Source organism: Ammodytes marinus, assembly GCF_949987685.1.
Source record: "Ammodytes marinus genome assembly, chromosome: 19".
Lineage (NCBI taxonomy): Eukaryota > Metazoa > Chordata > Actinopteri > Uranoscopiformes > Ammodytidae > Ammodytes > Ammodytes marinus.
The window spans coordinates 19,238,600-19,258,743 of NC_137223.1; the positions used below are offsets into that span (position 1 = coordinate 19,238,600).

A 20,144-nucleotide genomic window follows, 5' to 3' on the forward strand; every position below is an offset into this window, starting at 1 on the left:
GCTTAAATAGACTAAAAAAGCGAAATTGAGTTGAAAGATTATACTGAGTGAGTGTAGCCTATATTTTACTGACACATAAGCAAATAGGCTACTTAGACTACAATATCATGGCTTTACAGAACAATTATTAATAACAAGTAAAACAATTATTAGAAAAGAACATGAGATTTGGACATGTAAAAGATATGTAGAAATTGAGGGGGGAGTCTCAGAAGAGTGCCTAAGAAATCCACCCTCCCCTCAAGACTTGAAGACCACCTCCAAACCCACTGCAAAGCTGCAGCTGTCCGTCCTACAGCATCCCCACCTCCACAGCCTCACACAAACTCCCGGGGCCCTGCAAAGAGAACTGAACAGCACCACAGTTCAGTGCATCTCCACTGTCTGTACAGTCTGAGGAGTATACACCCCCAAAACAACTAATAGAGATCATTGTTAGAAATCTGTGTTGTGCTGGACATCATCAAGAGGACTTTCAGCTGGTTAAGTAGAAGTCACTCCGGGGATTATTTTCAAGCCGATCGCTGACAGCAAAAACAGCAGTCCAGCATGCAGGTGATAACATGTGCGTTGTTGTTTGCGCTCGTCACCCTCCCCATCAGCGCCGTGTCGGAGGCTGACTCCTGCCCTGCAGTCTGCGAGTGCTCTGAGTGGAAGACTCACATAATCTCCTGCTTTGACATTGATATTCTCCCCAGGTTTCCAGCAAGCACGGAGACACTGTAAGTAGGCGTACGAATGCATCTGTAAAAGCGATTTTACTGGGTCTTTTTGCATGCATTAAGAATGGGAAGTGCTCTCTTAACCCCGAGGAAAAATCATTATAACATATAATAATATTCCTTCAGAGTGTCCCCAGACACTCGCAATTTGTCAGTGTGACTTAACTGTGTTTAATGACTATGTTCATTAATTTGCACCATGCTATAGTTTACTAAAATAAAAAGGGTAATCTTAATCCACTGTTATAATAATCCTACACAATAAAAGCACCAACACGCATACTTGATGGTACTTTGTTGTTATTCTATTGTTGTCTTTTTCACCTGTTCAGTAGGCTTTACGGAACAGGTGAAAAAGACAAACCAAATTTCTGAAAAATAAAGAGGATTTTCGATTTACTTTTGGGTTATGATTACAAATTTACACAACAATAGTTTACATCAACAATTTACAAATAGTCCATAAATATTGCAATTGTAAATTGACTGTATTTGATTGATGAAGGAATATTGTGACAGCTAGGGAGAAACAGGAGAAACCCCCTAACACAAATGCCCAGTTCAAAAGGTTTTGAGGAAAAAAAGGCTGCCTCCTTTAAAGAAAAAAGGAAAACTGCAGACATATGAAGACCTTTTGGAAAACAAAAGAGGGTGCTCTTCAGTGCTTGATTAAAACATGCTCACTAACCCTAATTTAGGAAATGTCAGAAAAACAGCAAACCTACCCACTCACATTTATTCTTTGAGCTTGGATTAATTCACAGCAAATCTAACACTGACACACTCTATTCAGATGATGGGCCTTATAGTCACCAGAATAAAGTATACACTTTTGTGCAGAGGAATCACAGTGCCCCCACTTCTCCAGTAACAATAATAAGACAGTATATTAATAGTACTGCCAGCTAGACATGGGACAACTAACATTTCATGTCTTATCCTGGCCAAAAATATTGTGATCTATGATATTATCCCGATTATCATCAAAATATTCTTAAAACAATTGAAGTTGCTCTAAAAAATACAGGAATCACTTTACCTTACTTTTTGTGAATACATAAATATTTGTATTGCATCACAGATAACACACAACTTTTTTTGAGTGAACACCCTTTTTAGTGAAAAACAATCAAACCCTAAAAAATGTACTTTATGTGGGGGATACGATGGGTGGGTAAGCCCAGCCTTCAGCCATGGTGACAGGTTTAGGATTTAGGAAAAACTGGAAAGATGCAGCTCCCCCTTTGAGGCAATTAAAAAAAACGAAAAACATTAAAGGACTGTACATTGGGCAACTAGACATATTTTCATGTGGCTTATGTGAGGATATTCACAATAAACCCAATTCAATACAGGATTATACCTACCAAAAATAGAAACTCAGCATGATCATGATGTTATGAGTGTTATTTAACCGCAATGAATGATACAAACTAATACCCTCACATCCTTTCTGCTTGCAGAATATGTTAATTTCAAATAATAGCTATTTTATCCTATATTATTTCAGAAATTTGTCGAAAATCACCATCACCATTTTCAAGAGCCCAAGGAGACGTCTTCAAATTATTAGTTTTGGCGGCTCAAAAGCAATTTTGTTATAGATCCGTAACATAATTGTAAAAACAAAAGAGTTCCCAACCAACGGCGGATCTGTGTGCAATTCTTGTTATCTGAGACCCCAAATAATCTGTCAGGAATCCTGGATGCCGACATGATGTCATGTGTCAGGGTCACGTGAAAAATGTTGCGGGGCTTTTACACCTCCTTTATTGCTTAAATAGAGGTTAAAGTTATGCAATAGCGAGAGCGACCACTTTGCCACGGCCTTGAGTGATGGAAACACATGCCCTTCAGAGAGAAGCTGCGGCATGTCTGGAAACATAGAAATGGAAGAGTTAGAAAAGGTGTTTCCATTTAAATCAAGATATCTGAATGATGAAATCAGATGGTACGGTTACATTCTATGAACCTAACTTTTGGTGTTGTTATTTTGGAAAATTAACAGTTTGGCACTATTCCTAGGATTAGACACAATTATCTTCTAATTATCAGTATGTTAACTTATTCATCTTGCACAAATTGATCCATAACATTTTTACTGATGAAGTTCATCACCATGCTTACGACACGCTCTATGGATAACAATGTTGGTCTGCCTATTGGTCATTTGGTTCAGACTGAAATGTTTTAGAGGACTGCCATTCTTCATATTGTGTTGGCATTGTCATTCTGAGTACTTTATAGTAGGCCTACATACTCATTTTAGCTTTTAGTTGCAAACCACAACTATAGCCTCAAAGATCAAAAGCATGACTGTTGACTCTTAGTCCTGTTATGAAGATGCATAAACACCTCTAATGAAATACGATGTCCACTTACAGGTGAGATTCCCCAATTGTCTCGTGGAGAATGATTTTAACACCTGTTGCTCTAAAGCGCTTGTGCTAGTCTTTGGTAAGATAATCCTCAATCCTTTCTTACAGTTTTATTGGGAACTCCTTGAATCCCAAACACCACGTTGCATAGCCTCCAACAATGCGTGCCATCACATGAAATTATCTCCTGATCACTGCCTCAATTCACATGTCCCGATGTCCCCTACCATTTCCTCACATTCCTGCCCAAAGTTTACCCAGAGCCCTCCAGGAGGATAGAGGATTGTCACCCCTCCTGATAAAAATATCTGCCAAATAAGCCCGAAATAGACTTTGGAGCGAACAGGAATGTTCTAGCAGATGAGGCGTGAGGTAGTTGGGTTTTGTTGTAGACACACTGAGGAATGAATGACCCTGCTGCCCTGGCCTGGCCAGTGCGGTCCAGTCCTTGTGACTGCTGGCAGGCCCTACTGTCAGTTCATGTGTGCTATTAGCCCTCTGTCTTAAATGCTACCTCAGCCAGGAGCGTGTATTACACTTAGAATAAGATTATAAAAATAGCATGTAAAAAGTTTAACATTTTGGGAATGTATTATATGTTTTCTGAGCAACATAAGAAGATCAAAACCACTAAGGTACAGCTTCCCGCCGGTTAGCTTAGCTTAACACAATGACTAAAAGCACAGGGACACAGTCTAGCACATAACAACCTTAAAAACAGCAAATAGTTGTTTTTACACTTTGGATTTTTTGCGGATTTAACTCATGCGATATTACATGTTGATTTGCGAGCTTTATGGTACTTGGACATTTGTTCCCTTTAGACACACTTAAGACAGCCAGGCTAGCTGTTCCCTCTGCTTTCATTGTTTTAATACAATATTTTGAAAATGCTGCGTCTGGGACAAAATATCTCATATTAACATAAGAGTTTGGTTAAAAATTCCTTTGAGGAGGGAAATGTGTAAAAGTTTTATCCGCAAAACAAAATGAGAATGCATAGCAGAGGTCTGTGATGATGATGTCTGTGTGCAAGTGTGCACATGTGGATACTTAGAGTTTGGAGTACTTTTGTGTGTGTGTGTGTGTGTGTGTGTGTGTGTGTGTGTGTGTGTGTGTGTGTGTGTGTGTGTGTGTGTGTTTCGGTGTACTTGTGGAGGTTACTCCATGTGTCACTGGGAGTCAGAGGGGTGGAAAGGAAAGCACAGACACGCTTAGAAGCCTGCGTAGCGTGACTCCGGACTACGTCTGGACGATGTATTCAAATACAATATTTACCTTTTGCAGCACATTTCTCAAACACCCAGAGAGTTCCATTTGAGAATAATTAGGAGGGAGAAAAAGACTTCAAGGGATAGATGAAAAAAGACACAGCAGTTCCAGCCTTTCAAAAACCTCAACATTTTTGGATTGGAGTTTGAACATGTGATAACTCGAGATATTCGTTGTCCCTCAACCTCTCGTCTAATAAGACTGACTGACTGATGAGTGAATTCCTAATGCTGATTCCTGAATGGTAACAGATGAGCACTGTAATTAATTGTAAAATTAGAAGTGGGATTTTGAACATTATTAGCCGTAGCTGAGATTCCTGGAAATAGTGACAATTTCCCAGCTATTCATTTAGTACCGATGGATCGTGTAGTGGAAATTGTTACGGTAACTTCACATTCTGCAAACATTACCTCACATATATATAAGAAAACAAGTGGGAATGTAATCTTTTATGGAAGCTAGAATTTTACATTTTCAACATGCTAGAAGTTTACGTTGAATCACACTGGAGAAAGTGCAGGTTGAAATGGGCAGCAGAATATGACGCTGACCCTCCTTGCCAGTCACCACAGACCATTACACGTAGTAAACACGGCCATGTTGTCAATCTAATCCAGACAATACTACGAATTATGTGGCTTCTCCCCACTTCAAACTCAATTCCCAAACATGTTTGTTTTCTTGGGTTGCATTTTCTCCTTGAGGCTCCAAGATGGTCTGATTGGTCTCTTCTCCACACTCTTGAGGGAAAATGCATGCTGGTTATGTGGGTTTGAGTGGCAGAGGCGGCGAAACACCGTGGTTCTGACAGGAGTGTTTGGTGTCGGGGCCTGCTCTGTGTCCCCCTGTTTGTTGGAGGTTGTCAAACATTGCAGGGTGCTGTGCTCCCGGGCTCTACTGACTGACCCCCCTCATATGTGGGTGTGATTCAGACTTCATGTGCCAGATCTCAGCCTCTGAATTAGTCTATTGTTCCCCTGATGAAGCAAAGGTTGATGGTGGACTTGGCTCCGTCAGTCTCTGTACCTGGTTCCAAATGGACACACACTCTGTTGCCTCTTGAGACAATTTGCAATGGAACAAACTCGGAATGTGCATCCTACTGCAGGGTGGCCCTGGAAAACAACGTGACATCAACACATGTGGCTACCAACGCAATCTCTTTCCTCTGTTGTTATGCTGTCATTCCCACATCCACCACAACAAAATCTGCCACGAGATCACAAGAAAGATTCCTATTTGCTTCTGTGGCAGAGATTTCACTTACAGTTATATGCTGCTCAATATGAATATACAGCCAGCAGATGGTTAGCTTCATACACACATTAGACTGGAAACTGGTCTAAACAAGCTAATCTTGGTTGAAATGAAATAAATTCCACATACCAGCACCTCTAAACCAATTTCTACTTTATTTGATAACATGTCGCTTCTACAATTCTACAATTTGATTTTTATATGGATTTAACAAATGAGATACAGCGTGTTCATAAGTGAACTTTAGAGATGCTGGTCTTTTATATAGCCTACAGTCTATGGTTTAGGTGGAGATGTTAGGCTCAAACTAGCTGTTTGTTTAGCCAACCTTCTTGCCTTAATGCTAAGCTCAGCTAACAATCTCCTCACAACAGCTTACTAGTTACCATACAGACAAGAGAGGTGTTGATCTTCTCATCAAACTCGAAACAAAAAGCAAAACAGTGTTTAAAAAAATGTGCTTAATATTTCAAACAATTTCTGTTTTTCTTTAACTTAAATAATTGCATCAACCTTAAGGGCTTGGCTTGTGAATACAATGTAGACATGTTCAGATTATTTACATTGTACCTACCTTATCCTGAACATGTGGAGGTCAGTTTAAGTCCTTGTATCCCACCTTTAGGTCCTATAGCCACATTGGCCTAAACAGACCAAGGCCTTGTTTGATTTGGCTGCCAGCTCAAGTCCATTCAGATCCAAGTCTTTGTTTTTTCCCCATATAGGCCTACCTAGAACGAGGGGCCTGTTTCACTGTTTGCTTCAAAGAAACCCTTCATCTGAATTGTATCAGTGTTGGGCCCTTCTCTGACGAATCTCTAGAAAATACAAATATTCTACATATGAAGTTTAGCCTACTTTTTGATTACATTAATCACTCAAACCACAAAGAGAGAGAATCTGGAGCGTTTTCACAATGCTCTATCGAATGTCATTAAACTCTTTTCAGATTTTAGCGTTGTCCTTTAAAAAATAGTTTCACATTTTGGGAAATATGTTTTCTGTCTTTCTTGCTGAGAGATAAGGAGATGGGTACCTCTTTCATATCTCAATTATGAGTCTACAAACCCAGAGATGGTTAGCTTTGCCATCTTAAAAACTAGGAGCTGTTAGTCATAGCTAGTCGTGCTCTGTCTAAATCACCATCATAATATTCTATATGTAATTTGTTTTACCTGTAAAAAATAATATGTAAAATAAAATTAAATGTAAAAACATTTCATCATTTAACGAGGGGTCCTGTGGCAGACTATTTCTTTGCCACGAGCAACCACCAGACTAGCTGTTTACCGCCTGTGAACTAAGCTAAGCTAATCGTCTGCTAGCTCCAGTTACAAATAGTGAAACAGTGGTATCCCTTCTTTCAACTAAGCCTCTGCAAGATAGCAACATTTGTTTATTTCCCCAAATATCTAGCAATTTCTTTAAGAATGTGTTTGTGAAAATTAAAATGTTCGTCTTTATTTTCTAACCAGGTGGCTTTTTGAGACCCGTCTATCGTCCTTGCCATCAGATGCCTTTTCCAGCATGGTCAACATCTCAAGGATGTGAGTGGCAGTTCAAAGCCTACCACGGGATTATTCCACTCAAGGCTCCCACACACTCATTAACACATGCACACACACACACACACACACACACACACACACACACACACACACACACACACACACACACACACACACACACACACACACACACACACACACCCTTCAGTGTTGCACTCATCCACCTGTCGCCTTTCAACCACTTTGCTTAAAAGAAGTGGGAACCTATCCCAGTTGGAAACTGCCCACTACTTTCCTTTTTGTCTCCCCCACCCAAGCAGATGCTATGCTCTCTGTTTAGTATCACTGCTGGCTCTTAATCACAGCTGGAAGCGCTAATGCGTTCCTTCGATAGGAATGTTGGTACTTTCGACCGCAGCAGCACTTGGACATTGGCTATTCCGGCAAAGCTTTTTGGGTGTGTGGTGATTTTAGACTCCCAGTGGAGGAGAAGCCTCTGCGCAGAGGTAAAATATACACTTGAGCTGTGATGCCTAGCCAGGCTGAGGCCGATGTCTGCGTCCAATTCATGCATGAAGGCAGACAGAGGTGGATGTAGCCAGTGTTTCCATTGACATTTTGTTCATTATCTAGATAGAACGATAATGAAAACCAACATGTGCACATTGAGGCATGTTTTATGAAGTGCCTATCTAACAACTAGAAGTAAACAGAGTAGATTATATGTTATGTATTTTCTTTTCTTCCAGTAAGTCATTTTTAGGGTTAATCGAGTGCAAGCTCCTGGTTTATTTAAAGAGCATACTTGTTACCTAGTATAAACAAATGGGAGCAGAGTGACTGATGACTGGGTAATGTATATGTGGGGCGCATACCTGTAAAATTACCCAGCTTTAGACAAGGTGGGTTGTTAAATTCAGGAAAGAGTGGCAGGCTTAAGGATCTTTTCTCTAGAACCACACTCTCAAACGCATTTATGAAAACAGGTCATATTTTTCTCATGCACCTTCACTCTCACAAACGTCAGTATTTTGCTATATAAGACAATTTGTGCGTAAGAGTTGATGTCAGTGTGGTGTGTCTCTTTCAGATATATATCGGTGGATGTGACACTGCAGAGGCTGGAGAGGCACTCGTTCTGCAGCCTGAGGAAAATCACCCACATGTGAGTAACTAAAGGAAATGGGCATGAGGATTCATTGATCTTTATTGATTAAGCTGTTCCATTTTCTCTCTGGGGAGAAGAAAATGCTTCATTTTGAACCTTGCCGGCAGCAAATGAAAGCAAGGAAAAAACACATTAGAGTCTTATTCTTTCTCCTGAACACCCACCACTAAATGTTCGTCGTTGTAGTCGCACAGAGCAGTTTTGCCTCCCATGGCAATTCAAGAAATAAGAAAAGAAATACCTTATTGTGGGATTACAACGTGCAAATCAGATGAGAGACAATTTCATTTAATGAGATATTTTTTTATCTGGGCCGTTATTACTGAGCCTGGTCCAAACAGACAGAGGGAAAAGCATGTTAGCGCAATAGACAGTATTTGGCTACTCTTTCTCCTTGTCGTTTATGCACCAGCTCTAGTGAATGCAGCTCAGGGGGAAAATTCAAGCAAGGTGCATTCTATTCTTAATTATAGGATAGAGATTTATGGCTGAGTCTCCTGATGGACCGCATACTTTCCAGGCGAACACGTCCTAGCACTTCATATATTACTGCGAGACTTCCTGCCCGCGTGACGGATTTGTTCCAAGTTACAGCATCTTGTAATGTAGCAGTTTGTGTGTACACAATTTGTTTCCAGACTTTCGATTGCTGTATAAAATGTGGGCATGTGTAGCCGCTTCAGAGAGTAACTATAATTAACAGCTACAGGAATGAATCTGACCTGACTGGCGCTCATGTGGCTGCCATTTTTATCTCAATTATCCTCCCTTTTAGTCGTTCCTTATTAGCTGCCGAAATTCCAGACGTGGACGTACAGACAGAAACAATAATTCGAACCGCTAGCCGAGGGTTGTGTGTCTTTGTACTAGTGGTGTGTTTTAGGATCTCCGGGGCCTACTTTGCCGCTGATTGGTGTGGTGTAGTCGTGCCATACATCAGATAATGGCATCTCTCTCAGGTTTCCTTCAGGGTCAGACACAAATTAATGCTGCGTTTCCTGTTGGCTGCTAGGGGGCCGACAGCAGCTGTGGATCCAGGAGTGCAGTCGGGGCTGAGAAGGGGGGCGGTGCCAAACTTGTATCATAATACCATCAGGTGTCAAGAATTATTTTAGGTTTTTTTTACTGCGAAAAGGGAATGGACAGTTTTATATACAGAAGATAAATCCAAGTTTCGATGATTTATTGGAAAATCAAATGATGCAGTGCAATATTGATCAACCTATACTTAGTTATGTATTCTAGCATATACATTATTTGTCATTTGTGTAACAAAAGTAGTCAAAACGTTTGCTAACAGAACTTGTGTCATTGTTGTTGTTGCAGCTTGTTTTGCTGCCAAGTGGCTGAGAATTGATTTGTGCTGTTTTGAAATGACCCCAGAGATATCATGTAGAAAGTGATGACTTAAAAAAAGGCAGACTCCACAAAAATTTCTTCTCTTCCTTCAGCTTTTTTTAAACTTTTTTTATTTTTTACATGGTCTTCCCTTGGGATATTACATTTATTGATTTCTTTATTCCCTATGCGATGCCTTTGATACAATTGTATACCTTGGCTATATTAACAGTGTATTACAAAAATGTTTAGTAAAAGGCTTGATTCAAGACTACAAAACTTTTCAGATTTATTTGTTAATATGGCCAGCCAAAGACAGCATGTCTACAGAGAGAAAGACCAAACACGGCCCATAGAAAAACAAACGTTATCAGTTGAAAGTCCAAGTTAAAAGAAATCAAATTCACACACTGTTTGACTGTGCTTCTGATCTATAAGACAAAAAAAGACTCAAACTCCTCACCTCACCTCTTTGGCTCATGAAACCGCTGTGCTGTCACTCAGGAGTTCTTTACTCCGCTTGTCAGACTGTGTGATGGTTATATATAGCTGCTAAAACTGTCCCTCTGATTTTTCCATGTATCTTTATAAAGCAGCCCTGGGAAGATGAGCCTGTCTCACTCATAGACTTCCATTGACCTGACCACGTCTGTCTGTCTGCTGGGCTGATTGTGCTTTGCCAGTGTTTGAAAAAGGGCCAGCCCGCCGCAGAGAGAGGTGTTCAGTCCAGCCTAGGGCGCACCAGAGTAAATACACTAATGAAACACTAATTGGACTGAACTTCCGGCCGTGGCTGTCTGCACCCTTCACTGCAGACGGCCAGGGTTTCTCTTCTCTTGCACACTGGCATGCACCTCGTTCCATTCTGTCAGCAGGTTTTAAGACAATTTTCTGATTCCGTTTTTAAATAATACCATATTGGCCAACATACACTTCTATCCTTTATTTGCGCCCAAATTTAGTTTGGGTTTAAATAGTGTGTAACTTGTGTCGCCCCCATGAGGAATTCTGAGTAATTACAACAACACTGTCAACGCATCAACATGAGGTAAGCCTTCGGTGGTTGCGCACAGATTTTATACCAGTTTGTAAATGCTTCTATACTGAGAAATACAGGGAGTTTCGTGGAGCTGATAGGCATAATCATTTTGTGTCAACTCATTTAGCAATGGCTTAAATGCAACACATTCATTGATATGAAAAAGTTACGCACTATAGCTTTAAGTGAAAGTGTGTTTTTTTCAGACATTTGTTTTCCTGTCTGTTCTTTCAGAGAAATACGCAATGCAAAAAGTCTGACCCACATTGATCCAGAAGCCTTTAAAAATCTCCCAAACCTCAAATATCTGTGAGTATTTTTCATTTGTTTTTTGAAAACCCTGTTTGTCATTGAATGCCATGGTTCTGAATTATGGTAGTCCAAAAAGCTGTGGGGTGAACATTGAAAATGCTTCAATCTGGCAATAATTTAGACATTGAGATCTATTCATAGAATGGTGTGTATCAGTATGGGCAAGACTGAGTCATCATGCCTCATTTGAGTTTAATGCCGTTGTACGGGTCGACGTCAGAAAACTGGCTCCGTGCTCTGATCGTTTTAGAAGAAATTGAACATTATTTGGTCTAAGAATAAAAGATTGCCAGCATTTGGCTTGAAAATTATTGGTGGTTTTTTCCCCATTGCAGGAAAGTGTGTACATGGCCCTCTGATCTCATGACCATGTAAAAGTACTTGAAGAATTTCTGGCTTGAAGCCAGACGATTGTCCGATTTGGTGTCACAAATAAATATGCCGGTGAATGAATTGGACCAATTATTATTTAAATGCATTGTCGACGAAACGATTGATTTTTGCATCACACCGTCCGATACAGTCCCAGAGGGGCTCGACCATAAGAAAATCACATAAAAAGGATTTTGTGTATTCTCTGTTGTGTCTTATCTGTTCATAATCCTCTTACCATTCAGGGGAATTTTCAATACCGGCCTCACTTTCTTCCCGGACTTGAGCAACATCCACTCTAATGACATGAACTTCATCCTGTAAGTCGCTGTAACTTTTACAACTTTTAATCTCAGCACACTAATCAGTATGTATGCTTGCTAAAACTGCTACTCGTAGCAATTTAGTGTCAGCAATTCATTGCCACATTAATTCCGAGCCATTACTCTAACTATCATAAACCAACGGGACTGTCGGCACGATGATTAGCCATTATCAGCTTTTTTCATGCACTATGTTTTATATATCGTTTAGGGACCAAAAAGATTGATGCGTTCCTCACGGCAAAGAGAGCTTTTAGGTTTTTATCATTTCTGTAACGTCACATTGAATACATAATGAGAGGACAATGAAAAAAAATCTCCTCCACTTTCTTACATATTAATCCTCCGCTGTATTTCATGTAAGAACTGCACGACATTGTAGAGATTATGGGAAATGAAGATTTTTGCAAAAGGCAACCACAAATAAGACCATTTCCCTTCATACATTTGATTCTGTGTAATGGTGTGTCCTTTCTGTGTTTTTAGAGGCAATAAGCATCTGCCTTTCCATTTAGACACACATCCTTACATCTTTGTGTCACCACCCTGTCTACTCTTTCTAATTTAATTTTCCTTCTGAGCCGTGATACTTGAGAATTTATTTATCAACTACATTCCTCCCTACGCCACTTTCCAGTGTACGGTATTTATTTAATAACACGCCAATTTATTTCCTCTCTATTCGGCGTCTTCCTTTTGCAGGGAAATTGTGGATCATCCCTACATCACTGAGATCCCAGCCAACTCATTCCGTGGCATCACCAGCGATGTGCTGACAGTGTAAGATATCTGCGGGAGCAAACACGTGCATACACGTAGGCTACATGTGCCATACATAAAAGAGTAACTGCATTTCCTACATGTGTTTATTTCTATCATACACTTTCATACAAAATGCATTAGGGAAATGTGAAATATACATACAAACTTTAATAAAAACATGCTGAGTGTTGTATCACTGGTATTGTCCTGTATCCAATCCAAACCCTAAAATAGCCACTAGAAGAAATGGAGATTGGCCACAACGTCCTCATTTTTAAAACCTGTCCTTACTCTGAACTCACTTGAATCTCACAAAAATAGCAAAAATAAGTACGCAGACGCTCATACACAACAGGCGATCACATGTAGGCCTATGCGGTTAGGTTTTGGAGCCGAGGAGGAGGGGATTGCAATTTGAATCCACAAAACGGCACATTACAGAAAATGTTGGGATAAAACCCACAAAATTGCACAGATAAAACCTCACCACAGAATGTGAAATAAATATAGGTCCTACTTATCTCTGTCACTGTTAAATAAATGGAGGAAGCAACAACACATGGAGTAAGATTTAAGTCAATAGAATGAAATTGGTTATTAAACCTAGAGAGGCTAATTCTAATCAGAGCTATTTTCCCCGATGTCACTGTATGCACTTTTTCCGTTGTTCCAGGATGCTGTATGGAAATGGCCTCAGAGAAATCCAACATCATGCCTTCAATGGGACCAAGCTTGATCAAGTGTAGGTATTTTATTAACTACTGAGAAGATTGATACCATTGATTTTATGTTTGAATGGTAAACATGGTGTTACATCATGCAGCTGTTTGGCTTAGCCTTGCTGGAGACAGCATGAAACAGCTACCCTATAGCTCAGTCCAAAGTTAACTAAATTAATACACCTACCAAAACCTCTTAAGCTCACTAATAAAAATGTCATACCTTATTTATTACGCATTTAAATGGAGGAACAACAGGTTGTTGTTTAATTGGAGATTATGTGTGGGACTATATCAACAGTTTTCTTATTTTTCTAAGGCTAAGTACCGGCTCCCGGCTGAATTTATATTTGTATTATACAGAAATGTCAGTTGTAGCTTGTAGCCTATAAATCTGTACTTGAAAAAAAAGTGAATATTTATGCTAATTTCACAGTCTCACACTTTTCCTCCAAAAGTTATGTACAGTAGTTTAGGAAACAGTTCAACAAATCTACAATCATTTATTCACTCCAAAGGCTTTACCTGTGCTTTTAATTTATATTGAATTCTTAACTTACTTTTATTAATTTTAAAATATTTTTATTCTTGTACAGTATCTTTCACTGGGAAACCAAATCAGTAAATTTAGTCTTGGTCTTTCATTCCCTTAAAACATTAGGTTGCTCAGTATTAATGCTTGTATTAAATCATTCCTGACATCTGGCATGTGTATTTCCTTGCCCCAAATTACACTACAAAAGCAGCGGGATCTCAGTTGGGTTTCTTGCAAGCCTTCTCATATGTACTCAAAAATGGCCTAAGCCCGGCTCTTGATTGGAAAGCTGGAGTTCTCATGGGAAAATGTGTTTCCAAAAGTGGGTGTCAGGAAGTCTGCATTAAGCGCTCCCCTCTCCCATACACTCAGTGATACTGGACAAACAGGTCTGTGTCACACTTGAAGAAATCAATTTCACACTTGTATAGTCAATAGCCTCAGTTGGATTAAACAAGAGAAGGGTAAGCATTGCTTCCTTTTCCTCTTTAGTTGCTACATGTTTTCTTTCTACTTGTCACCCCCTGTTCCAGAGTCCTGCACATTCAGGATATGAAGTATTAATGATATTACCTCTCCTCTTCTACAACACCTACACACATACCACATCCTTATAAGAGCCTAATTAGGCCATCGGTCGGTGACTAGTGAGTCTTCTCGCACATGAGTGTTTGTGTTGGCGCCCGATCTGCTCTGAGGGGAGGACTGATCCTAGTGCAGCCTAACCAAGACAAACACACCCCTCACAGGTCTATTATCCTTATTAGATGTGTAGTGTGTTCAAGGAGTATGCCATAACATCGTATACTGTCTAATTGGAATCAAAAACGTGACTGAGACCTCTTTCTGTCGTGTTTCAACTCTGAAATGAGAGAAAATAAACAAGAAAAATGTGCGGTGATGAAGCTTGGGAAAATATTATTATGCCGTGCCTCCTCGCCTCGGTCAGTTTGATTGAAATGTGAAGGCTACACTTTTTCTCTTAATAAAGTTACATTTGTGCTTTTCTGTCCAGTGACCTGCACAGGAATAAGTATCTCACCAAGATGGATGAAAGGGCTTTTGCCGGCACCATCAGTGGCCCCATGCTTCTGTAAGTGACATTTTAGACACTCTCATCAACTCTGTTTGTAATTACATAAAGTTTGTGAGTTGACCTTTCCATTATTATTTCCTTGTAAATAAAAATTAAAAAGTCCGTTATCCGTTGCCTAAATACATAGGCCTATAATAACTTGACAAAATAGATAGGCCTACAGAATAAGTAGGCCTATCGGGATTAGGGATTTATTTGTTTTTTTTATATACAGTATATATATATATACATATGTATATAAATATTTAGTTCTGGAAAAAATTAAGAGACCACTCCAAATGTTCAGTGTCTCTCGTTTTACCATTTATAGGCATATGTTTGAGTAGAATGAAAATGTTGGTTTTATTCTACAAGCTACTGACAACATTTCTACCAAATTCCAATATATTTTTTGTCATTAAGAACGTTTTCAACAAGTTATGTAGAAATTAAGATTGAAGACAAATCCAGACTGGTCTCTTAATTTTATATGTATATATATATATATATATTAGTGCCTTTAGTTTGCAATGATAGACTAAATTAATAGATGTTCTTAAAAAATTATCAGGGATACAGCAAAGTATTACAGTTTAAGTTGTATGTTTTGAATTTAAATTAAGCAAAAGTTATATAAATACTGTGTATAACAACACAGAGGCTAATAGGTTTAGTTTTTTACATTTTTCACAGCAGTTAGTAAAGGTGCGATTGTTCAAAATTCAAAAACCTCCCCTTACTGATGTGCAGACTGGATGAGACATGTCTGTGAAGTGGGATAGCATATCATCAAGCAAGTCAAAATCATTCATCCACAGCTGTGTATTTGACCAGGAAATCTGAAACCAATTGTGTGCAAGCGTGTGAGGGAGAAACTTCCGACGCTTCATTGATACTGTCTGACGCTTTCTTTGAGTCCCCGTTTCTTAAAAGGTGTTTTCTGCCCAAAGCCTTCTCCGCGGCTATCTCGTTGCTGTTATGGCTCCGATCTAGCCATTGAGTGTCTGGTTAGGTGAATGGGGTTCGTGTGCAGGTCTTCTCCCTCTGTTCCACTGAGGAACATGTCCTGAGTGAGGTCACCTCCATGAGGTCATGAGCTAAACATCTGGGAATGACAAAATCAGACTGACACTCATAAGTTCTTTTTACAGCCTTACTCAATGTGGCCCTCGGGAGAAAAAAAGAGCAGAGGGCAGGGAAGTGAGGAGAGCAAATGGGACTAAAAAAGAACAATTATGCTCTTAGCAAATGTGCAATTGTTTGGCTTGTGTTTTTTTTATTTAATTAAATTTATCAGCAAATACAATGACTTACAGGTTTAAAAGGTTAGGAAAGTAAAGAAAGCAAAGCAGAACGTGGCCTCTGCTCGACCCTTGGAAGGGGGGAGTGGAACAGCAGAATGTCCTGATAACGGGATTACACAGGATGTTGGTGAGATTGTCAATCCCCTGCATGTCTTTGTCACGATTTAGCTGAGCTGGATTTGGCATGACGGCTGAGTGCAAGAAATACCACATGGTATTGTTTAAAGATGATGAAAGAGGTGAGAAGCTCACTCTATTAAACAGATGGAGGGTGTTGTTAAATCCCTCTTTGAGGTCTTTGGTCTCATCTTGTCTAGCACCTCTGTAGATTTGCTGATAGTATGTCTGTTCCAGAGTCTTGAAAGGTACTTGGCGGTCCTTGAAGTTAGTCAGATGAAAGTGTACTCTCCTTTTGGAATTATTTAAGCATCCTTTAAGTGCATTCTTGCCTGTTATCAACTGTCTCCAGCAACCAATTTCGGAGGGATGTATTGAACGATGCAACCTTAGGATTTGTCAAATGTGTAAAGGTTTTCTCATGATCCCAAAAATGTCCTCTGTCTAGGATTTATTAACGCACATTCCAGTGAAGAAGAAGAGCGGCACAGACATTCTGTAGAAGTATTTGGTTTTAACACTGGTTTTCACCCAAGCAAACATTTGATCCTTCCTGGCAGAGAGCATACATCTATGAAATCACAAAAATACCTTTGAGGTGGCAACCTGCAGCTGGACAACAGGTTTAAGAAAAGGCTAAGGGAAGGCTATGTGACTGAAAGTTGAAAATGGAGCTAGGACGTAGCCAAGAATTATTGGGCCCATGCATTGTTGGTAACTTTGGCTCCCTCTTCCTCTCTACTTTCCTTCCATCACCACTCTACCATCCTTAGAGCCAAAGCCAAAAAGCTATGTTGGTGGAGCCAGCAATTCTTGAGGATGCTTGTTGTCAAAACCACTATTTGTCAAAATCAGTGAATATCTCCACACAATCCACTATCTGTAAGTGTTGTGTGTGCGCAGAAAAACACCAGATTTAATTTTTTTTCAGCATGCACATAGTACAGACAGGTGGCGGATCGTAAGAAGATATTCACTGATTTTGAAAAAAGGGATTTGACAACAAGTCATCTCCTGAATTCAGACTCCACCTTTAATGTATCAAATGCATTCTTGGTGAATTATTTCATACCTTTTCTTTCTCAAAGGGATGTGTCTGTAACAGGGATCACCTCCCTGCCGACCACAGGCATGGCTTCGCTGCGGGAGCTGAAGGCACGCAATGCCTGGGCTCTTAAGAAACTTCCGCCCATCAAAACCTTTAAGCACCTCACCATCGCCAACCTCACCTACCCCAGCCACTGCTGCGGCTTCAAAAACCTCAAAAAGAAACGAGGGTGAGCTTTTGTCAATTCCTCATTCGGTAGTCATCAAATATACATATGAGAGTCAGAGAGGTAAAGTGGAAGCATCACATGAAGTGTGCATAAAAAGTTAAATAGCTTCCAATAGAATGCTCTTGTAGTCTGTGTATTTTTTGAATATTTGGATGATCTACCACAGCGATTGGGGCAGCTGCACTTGTATGGTGTGGATTTTGGCAGGGACTGAATCAACTCCCTGACGTGTTAACTTTTAACTTCTTACAGTGCTGCCGTAATTAGTGTCACTCATTGCTGTTATTACAGGAAGACGCTTGAGCCAGACTAATAATGACTCTCAAAACAAGAATATCTTTTCTTTAACTGGATTTATAAATGATTTGATATGATTTGACACTGAAGAGTTAGTGAGGCATGAAGCAGTACAGTATTCTTCCATGGACCCCAATGTTAAGCGTATTTGTGTGTGATTTTCAGCTTTTTGGAGTACATCATATGTAACCTGACGGCCTTCTATGACCAGCATCACAAGCGCTCCGTGGGGCCCCTGCACACACCTTCCCTCCAAGGGGACAGCATCATGGAAAGTGTCCCAGACCAGGAGCCAAACGACGGCCACAGAGAGTCCCAGCAAGACTGGAGGAGAGGTGACTTCCACGGCAGCCTCCACTACCACACCTACTTTGGGGGCCAGCCAGACGAGGATGTGGGTTTTGGAGAGACCCTTAAGAACCCCCAGGAGGACACCAGCCAAGACTTTGACAGTCGTTACGATTATGTGGTGTGCGAGGAGGGAGAGGAGGTGGCGTGTGCACCGGTGCCCGACGAGTTCAATCCATGTGAGGACATAATGGGTTTTGGCTTCCTGCGAGTGTCCGTGTGGTTTGTGAGTCTGCTGGCCGTCTTGGGGAATGTGGTGGTGCTGCTGGTGCTGCTCACCAGCCACTACAAGCTCTCAGTCTCCCGCTTCCTCATGTGCCACCTGGCCTTTGCAGATCTGTGCATGGGGATTTATCTGCTGCTCATCGCCTCCGTAGACCTCCACACACGATCCGAGTACTTCAACCACGCCATAGACTGGCAGACGGGGCCCGGCTGTGGACTTGCAGGGTTTTTCACCGTCTTCGCAAGCGAGCTGTCCGTGTACACCTTGACGGCGATCACTCTAGAGAGGTGGTACGCAATCACCTTCGCCATGCGGTTGGATCGTAAGCTGCGTCTGCACCATGCGGCAGCCATGATGCTAGGTGGCTGGATCTTCTGCCTCCTCCTGGCCCTGCTACCATTGGTCGGGGTAAGCAGCTACCAGAAGGTCAGCATCTGTCTCCCCATGGACACCCAGTCCACGGTGGCTCAGGTCTACATCTTGTCAGTGCTAGTCCTCAACATCCTGGCTTTTTTTGTCATCTGTGCTTGCTACTTCAAGATCTACTGTGCAGTGCACAACCCTCACTACCGCTCTGGTTCCAAGGATACCAACATAGCCAAGCGCATGGCTGTCCTCATCTTCACAGATTTCTTGTGTATGGCACCAATCTCTTTCTACGCCATGTCAGCCGTGCTGGACCGGCCCCTCATCACCGTCTCCAACTCCAAGATTTTATTGGTTCTGTTCTACCCACTCAATTCCTGTGCCAACCCGTTCCTCTATGCCATCTTCACCAAGGCCTTCAGGGGTGACGTATTCATCCTTCTCAGTAAGGTGGGCCTTTGCCAACAGCGAGCACAGCTCTTCAGAGGCCAGACGGTCTCGTCAAAGGGCAGTAGCGGGACATCTCAGGTTCGAAGAGATAAGGATAAGGTTAGAAAATGTGGAAGCGGAGGTCAGGAAGAGGTGCCCATCAACCTTAAGAAGTGCTCTGGACATACCTACCACCAAGCAGTCTGCCAGCAGACGAGCCCTGAAGAGAGCCAGAGCCTGAACACGTGAGCAAAACACCAGCTCAAGGTAGTAAGACAGCAAGACAGGTTCATGCGGGAGAGCAGAGAAGAGAGGCCTTGAAGTGTTTGTGGACAGATCTGTTTGGATATTTAACAGAAAGCTACAGTGTTCTGTATCTGCTTCACTTTGCAGGCCAAGTTCAGCTGTTTTCACAATTTGGGCTGTGATGATTTTAGGGTTCCAGTTGTTGGAGAATATCAAGTGACATTGAAATATGAGCCCGGCTTCAACACACTTTTAGTCCTTTGTATTCAGAGGGAATGGCTTGAATAGTACAGAGATTATTTTAAGGAAAAATTTTAAAGTTAAAAAATTATACATGAAATCAGTTTTTTTAGTATATTTAATTATACTGTATATTAAGTTAAATTTTTAAATAATCTCTGCCCAGCCTTGCATTAATATACAATGATATATAATCATTTGCACTTCATTTTCCTGTGCTAAAAGATCATTTTGAAGAACCCTATTTATACTTGGTTATTGTGTACATGGATAGCCTGCTGGCTCAGTGCCATTCAGTTCCAACTTTTGCCACATTATGGTCTTATCTAAATCACAGTAGTGTGTGTTGATTTCCGAATTTATGGATGTAATAAATGTATTTTCTTCTGTTTCTCTACATGAAACTGAAATATAAATATGGATACATGAAGTATAGTACTTGTGAATTTGGAAAGCAGACATGAGTGTTTTTACAGAGCAAGTGATTCTTAGATAAATAAAATATGTCTGT

The 20,144-nt window shown here is 40.7% G+C and overlaps 1 protein-coding gene across 1 annotated transcript; it reads left to right on the top strand.

Annotated features, from left to right (window-relative positions):
• Window positions 1-549: 549 nt before the first annotated feature.
• Window positions 550-19,396, top strand: tshr (thyroid stimulating hormone receptor; the record flags this gene model as incomplete). The annotated part of the gene is made up of 10 exons (XM_080048271.1): window positions 550-722; window positions 7,108-7,179; window positions 8,231-8,305; window positions 10,920-10,994; window positions 11,615-11,689; window positions 12,395-12,472; window positions 13,128-13,196; window positions 14,724-14,801; window positions 17,293-17,481; window positions 17,944-19,396. 10 exons carry the CDS (start codon window positions 550-552, stop codon window positions 19,394-19,396), a joined length of 2,337 nt encoding a protein of 778 aa, XP_079904397.1.
• Window positions 19,397-20,144: the final 748 nt, after the last annotated feature.